Below are 6,473 nucleotides of genomic sequence, written 5' to 3' on the forward strand. Positions count from 1 at the left end.
AATTTCAAGAGAAGCAACAGTGACATACCCGTTAAATGAAGCAGTCTAACGTGGTAATAATATAGTGTTGGGATTACATCTTCACTCCAGGAAAGACATTTCTCATGGGGATTCCTCCAAGGTGACTGGAAGGCTTTAGCCTGTTTTATGAACGAGAGTGGCGTGCCTGTGTGTGTGTGTGCGTGTGTGTGTCCCATGTGTACGTCCCAGTCACGAGCGAGGGAAACGGAAACCAGTGTGGGTCCATTCAGGACTTGATTCATCCTTTGGTTTTTAACAGGAAAATAGGAAAAGGTTTATTTTAGTTTTCTTCATTTCACCCAGCACATCCTCCTCGCTGGGTTCTAATGACAGAGTCACCGCTTCCCACTTCCACACGACGCGCACCTGAGTTCGTCCCGTTATCCCTCACGGAGTTTTATTTGACCCCTTTTTTCTCTGCGGCTCTTGCAGTCAACACCTCAAACACGCGACGTTTTGTAGTAAAAAATAATAATCGGTTAAACATTCGCAGGACTGGAGAATTGGAAATGAAGAGAGATTTGACGTGTTTCTGTCGGATTTGGTTTGGGATCGTTGCTTCTTCAGGTAAGTGGAGAAAGACGCTTTGTTTTATGGTCAGACAGTTTTGGATAGTGCAGTCAAAAGTTTATAGCGGCAACACGCACATCTGGGGAGGAGGGTTAGTGTGCTGTGGGGATACTGGTATCATCTTTATCGTGTGTTGTTTTGTAACAGATATGGACTAGCATAATAACAACCAATTATTTTAGGAATACTATATATTTTATGTTAGTTTCAATTAGCTAAGTTCAAATAAGTGTTCTTCAACTCAGCCGGCCAACATCATTCTCATATTCACTGACATCATAGGTTGATATGACATACGTTATTGTTTCTAATGGCAACCTATAGGACTCTGGTCAAAAGTAGAGCGCAGAGACTTATGGGAAGAATCGAAATTAAGATGTATTGATGCCAATGACTGTAGGAAGGATGACCAATAACCAGTTCCCCAGTAGGTTAGATCCCATGTATTATAGACTGCCCCTATAACCAGTTCCCCAGTAGGTTAGATCCCATGTATTATAGACTGCCCCTATAACCAGTTCCCCAGTAGGTTAGATCCCATGTATTATAGACTGCCCCTATAACCAGTTCCCCAGTAGGTTAGATCCCATGTATTATAGACTGCCCCTATAACCAGTTCCCCAGTAGGTTAGATCCCATGTATTATAGACTGCCCCTATAACCAGTTCCCCAGTAGGTTAGATCCCATGTATTATAGACTGCCCCTATAACCAGTTCCCCAGTAGGTTAGATCCCATGTATTATAGACTGGACCTATAACCAGTTCCCCAGTAGGTTAGATCCCATGTATTATAGACTGCCCCTATAACCAGTTCCCCAGTAGGTTAGATCCCATGTATTATAGACTGGACCTATAACCAGTTCCCCAGTAGGTTAGATCCCATGTATTATAGACTGCCCCTATAACCAGTTCCCCAGTAGGTTAGATCCCATGTATTATAGACTGCCCCTATAACCAGTTCCCCAGTAGGTTAGATCCCATGTATTATAGACTGCCACTAGAGCCAGTTCCCCAGTAGGTTAGATCCCATGTATTATAGACTGCCCCTATAACCAGTTCCCCAGTAGGTTAGATCCCATGTATTATAGACTGCCCCTATAACCAGTTCCCCAGTAGGTTAGATCCCATGTATTATAGACTGCCCCTATAACCAGTTCCCCAGTAGGTTAGATCCCATGTATTATAGACTGGACCTATAACCAGTTCCCCAGTAGGTTAGATCCCATGTATTATAGACTGCCCCTATAACCAGTTCCCCAGTAGGTTAGATCCCATGTATTATAGACTGGACCTATAACCAGTTCCCCAGTAGGTTAGATCCCATGTATTATAGACTGCCCCTATAACCAGTTCCCCAGTAGGTTAGATCCCATGTATTATAGACTGCCCCTATAACCAGTTCCCCAGTAGGTTAGATCCCATGTATTATAGACTGCCCCTATAACCAGTTCCCCAGTAGGTTAGATCCCATGTATTATAGACTGGACCTATAACCAGTTCCCCAGTAGGTTAGATCCCATGTATTATAGACTGCCCCTATAACCAGTTCCCCAGTAGGTTAGATCCCATGTATTATAGACTGGACCTATAACCAGTTCCCCAGTAGGTTAGATCCCATGTATTATAGACTGCCCCTATAACCAGTTCCCCAGTAGGTTAGATCCCATGTATTATAGACTGCCCCTATAACCAGTTCCCCAGTAGGTTAGATCCCATGTATTATAGACTGGACCTATAACCAGTTCCCCAGTAGGTTAGATCCCATGTATTATAGACTGCCCCTATAACCAGTTCCCCAGTAGGTTAGATCCCATGTATTATAGACTGGACCTATAACCAGTTCCCCAGTAGGTTAGATCCCATGTATTATAGACTGCCCCTATAACCAGTTCCCCAGTAGGTTAGATCCCATGTATTATAGACTGCCCCTATAACCAGTTCCCCAGTAGGTTAGATCCCATGTATTATAGACTGGACCTATAACCAGTTCCCCAGTAGGTTAGATCCCATGTATTATAGACTGCCCCTATAACCAGTTCCCCAGTAGGTTAGATCCCATGTATTATAGACTGCCCCTATAACCAGTTCCCCAGTAGGTTAGATCCCATGTATTATAGACTGCCCCTATAACCAGTTCCCCAGTAGGTTAGATCCCATGTATTATAGACTGCACCTATAACCAGTTCCCCAGTAGGTTAGATCCCATGTATTATAGACTGCCCCTATAACCAGTTCCCCAGTAGGTTAGATCCCATGTATTATAGACTGCCCCTATAACCAGTTCCCCAGTAGGTTAGATCCCATGTATTATAGACTGCCCCTATAACCAGTTCCCCAGTAGGTTAGATCCCATGTATTATAGACTGCTCCTATAACCAGTTCCCCAGTAGGTTAGATCCCATGTATTATAGACCCATGTATTATAGACTGCTCCTATAACCAGTTCCCCAGTAGGTTAGATCCCATGTATTATAGACTGCCCCTAGAACCAGTTCCCCAGTAGGTTAGATCCCATGTATTATAGACTGCACCTATAACCAGTTCCCCAGTAGGTTAGATCCCATGTATTATAGACTGCCCCTATAACCAGTTCCCCAGTAGGTTAGATCCCATGAATTATAGACTTAATTATTGCCAATGATCTTTAATTCCCTGTCTCTCTTTCTAACCGCACTATTCTACGTCCCAAATGGCACCATATTCCCTATATAGTGCACTACTTTAGGCCAATGTAGGGAATACGGAGCCAGAGCCCTATTCCCTATTTAGTGCACTACTTTAGACCAGGGCCCTATTCCCTATATGGTGCACTACTTTAGACCAGAGCTCTATTCCCTATATAGTGCACTACTTTAGACCAGAGCCCTATTCCCTATATAGTGCACTACTATAGACCAATGTAGGGAATACGGAGCCATAGGGCTCTGGTAAAAAAAATAGTGCACTATGTAGGGAATAGGACATGATTTGAGAGGTAGCCCTAGAGTACCAACATACCAGCCACTAGAGAAAGAAATGTCACCTTGTCTGGTTAGGGTCTGAGTAACCCCTCAGCCTGGTTAGGGTCTGAGTAACCCCTCAGCCTGGTTAGGGTCTGAGTAACCCCTCAGCCTGGTTAGGGTCTGAGTAACCCCTCAGCCTGGTTAGGGTTTGAGTAACCCCTCAGCCTGGTTAGGGTCTGAGTAACCCCTCAGCCTGGTTAGGGTCTGAGTAACCCCTCAGCCTGGTTAGGGTCTGAGTAACCCCTCAGCCTGGTTAGGGTTTGAGTAACCCCTCAGCCTGGTTAGGGTTTGAGTAACCCCTCAGCCTGGTTAGGGTCTGAGTAACCCCTCAGCCTGGTTAGGGTCTGAGTAACCCATCAGCCTGGTTAGGGTCTGAGCAACCCTCAGCCTGGTTAGGGTCTGAGTAACCCCTCAGCCTGGTTAGGGTCTGAGTAACCCCTCAGCCTGGTTAGGATCTGAGTAACCCCTCAGCCTGGTTAGGGTCTGAGTAACCCATCAGCCTGGTTAGGGTCTGAGTAACCCATCAGCCTGGTTAGGGTCTGAGCAACCCTCAGCCTGGTTAGGGCTTGAGTAACCCCTCAGCCTGGTTAGGGTCTGAGTAACCCCTCAGCCTGGTTAGGGTCTGAGTAACCCCTCAGCCTGGTTAGGGTCTGAGTAACCCCTCAGCCTGGTTAGGGTCTGAGTAACCCCTCAGCCTGGTTAGGGTCTGAGTAACCCCTCAGCCTGGTTAGGGTCTGAGTAACCCCTCAGCCTGGTTAGGGTCTGAGGAACCCTCAGCCTGGTTAGGGTTTGAGTAACCCCTCAGCCTGGTTAGGGTCTGAGTAACCCCTCAGCCTGGTTAGGGTCTGAGTAACCCCTCAGCCTGGTTAGGGTCTGAGTAACCCCTCAGCCTGGTTACGGTCTGAGTAACCCCTCAGCCTGGTTAGGGTCTGAGTAACCCCTCAGCCTGGTTAGGATCTGAGTAACCCCTCAGCCTGGTTAGGATCTGAGTAACCCCTCAGCCTGGTTAGGGTCTGAGTAACCCCTCAGCCTGGTTAGGGTCTGAGTAACCCCTCAGCCTGGTTAGGGTCTGAGGAACCCTCAGCCTGGTTAGGGTCTGAGTAACCCCTCAGCCTGGTTAGGGTCTGAGGAACCCTCCGCCTGGTTAGGGTCTGAGTAACCCCTCAGCCTTGTTAGGATCTGAGTAACCCCTCAGCCTGGTTAGGGTCTGAGTAACCCCTCAGCCTGGTTAGGGTCTGAGTAACCCCTCAGCCTGGTTAGGGTCTGAGTAACCCCTCAGCCTGGTTAGGGTCTGAGCAACCCTCAGCCTGGTTAGGGTCTGAGTAACCCCTCAGCCTGGTTAGGGTCTGAGTAACCCCTCAGCCTGGTTAGGGTCTGAGTAACCCCTCAGCCTGGTTAGGATCTGAGTAACCCCTCAGCCTGGTTAGGGTCTGAGTAACCCCTCAGCCTGGTTAGGGTCTGAGTAACCCCTCAGCCTGGTTAGGGTCTGAGTAACCCCTCAGCCTGGTTAGGGTCTGAGCAACCCTCAGCCTGGTTAGGGCTTGAGTAACCCCTCAGCCTGGTTAGGGTCTGAGTAACCCCTCAGCCTGGTTAGGGTCTGAGTAACCCCTCAGCCTGGTTAGGATCTGAGTAACCCCTCAGCCTGGTTAGGGTCTGAGTAACCCCTCAGCCTGGTTTAGGTCTGATACAGAACTAGACTACTCATCTGTTTCAGTTGATACAATTAGTGGCTTTTTGTTCAAGACGATCATTCAGTTATTGCCGGCCTATTTGCTCTATAAAGTAATGAATAATTCTGACAATGTATTATTACAATATTACCAATAGTAGGATGAATTAATTAATTGTAATATTAGCTGTACGAGCAGTATTAGTAATAGTAATAGTAGAGGTGGTAGTAGAGGTGGTGGTGGTGGTGGTAGAGGTGGTGGTAGTAGAGGTGATGGTGGTGGTAGTAGAGGTAGTGGTGGTGGTAGTAGAGGTGGTGGTGGAGGTAGTAGAGGTGGTGGTGGTGGTAGTAGAGGTGGTGGTGGTGGTGGTAGAGGTGGTAGTAGAGGTGATGGTGGTGGTAGTAGAGGTAGTGGTGGTGGTAGTAGAGGTGGTGGTGGAGGTAGTAGAGGTGGTGGTGGTGGTAGTAGAGGTGGTGGTGGTGGTGGTAGAGGTGGTGGTAGTAGAGGTGGTGGTGGTGGTGGTAGAGGTGGTGGTAGTAGAGGTGGTGGTGGTGGTAGTAGAGGTGGTGGTGGTGGTGATGGTAGTAGAGGTGGTGGTGGTAGTAGAGGTGGTGGTGGTGGTAGTAGAGGTGGTGGTGGTGGTGGTGGTGGTAGTAGAGGTGGTGGTGGTAGTAGTAGAGGTGGTGGTGGTAGTAGTGGTGGTGGTGGTGGTGGTGGTAGTAGAGGTGGTGGTAGTGGTAGTAGAGGTGGTGGTGGTGGTGGTGGTGGTGGTAGTAGAGGTGGTGGTGGTGGTGGTGGTAGTAGAGGTGGTGGTGGTGGTGGTAGTAGAGGGGGTGGTGGTGGTGGTGGTGGTAGTAGAGGTGGTGGTGGTGGAAGTAGAGGTGGTGGTGGTAGTAGTAGAGGTGGTGGTGGTGGTAGTAGAGGTGGTGGTGGTGGTAGTAGAGGTGGTAGTAGAGGTGGTGGTGGTGGTAGTAGAGGTGGTGGTGGTGGTAGTGGTGGTAGTAGAGGTGGTGGTGGTGGTGGTAGTAGTAGAGGTGGTGGTGGTGGTAGTAGAGGTGGTGGTGGTGGTGGTGGTGGTAGTAGAGGTGGTGGTGGTGGTAGTAGAGGTGGTGGTGGTGGTCGTAGAGGTGGTGGTGGTGGTCGTAGAGGTGGTGGTGGTGGTAGTAGAGGTGGTGGTGGTGGTAGTAGAGGTGGTGGTGGTAGTAGAGG

General features: G+C 48.5%; 1 protein-coding gene across 2 annotated transcripts in view; it reads left to right on the forward strand.

The window, feature by feature from the left end:
- The first annotated feature begins 259 nt into the window (after positions 1 to 259).
- The window catches only part of flt4 (fms related receptor tyrosine kinase 4), a 185,904-nt gene continuing 179,690 nt past the window's right edge, over positions 260 to 6,473 (forward strand). For both annotated transcript variants that reach the window (XM_055888029.1, XM_055888030.1), the window contains exon 1: positions 260 to 588. In XM_055888029.1, the coding sequence (XP_055744004.1) occupies positions 348 to 588 (241 nt within the window). In that variant the 5' untranslated portion in view covers positions 260 to 347. The remainder of the gene's footprint in view (positions 589 to 6,473) is intronic.

Source organism: Salvelinus fontinalis, chromosome 29, assembly GCF_029448725.1.
Source record: "Salvelinus fontinalis isolate EN_2023a chromosome 29, ASM2944872v1, whole genome shotgun sequence".
NCBI classification, from domain to species: Eukaryota; Metazoa; Chordata; class Actinopteri; order Salmoniformes; family Salmonidae; genus Salvelinus; species Salvelinus fontinalis.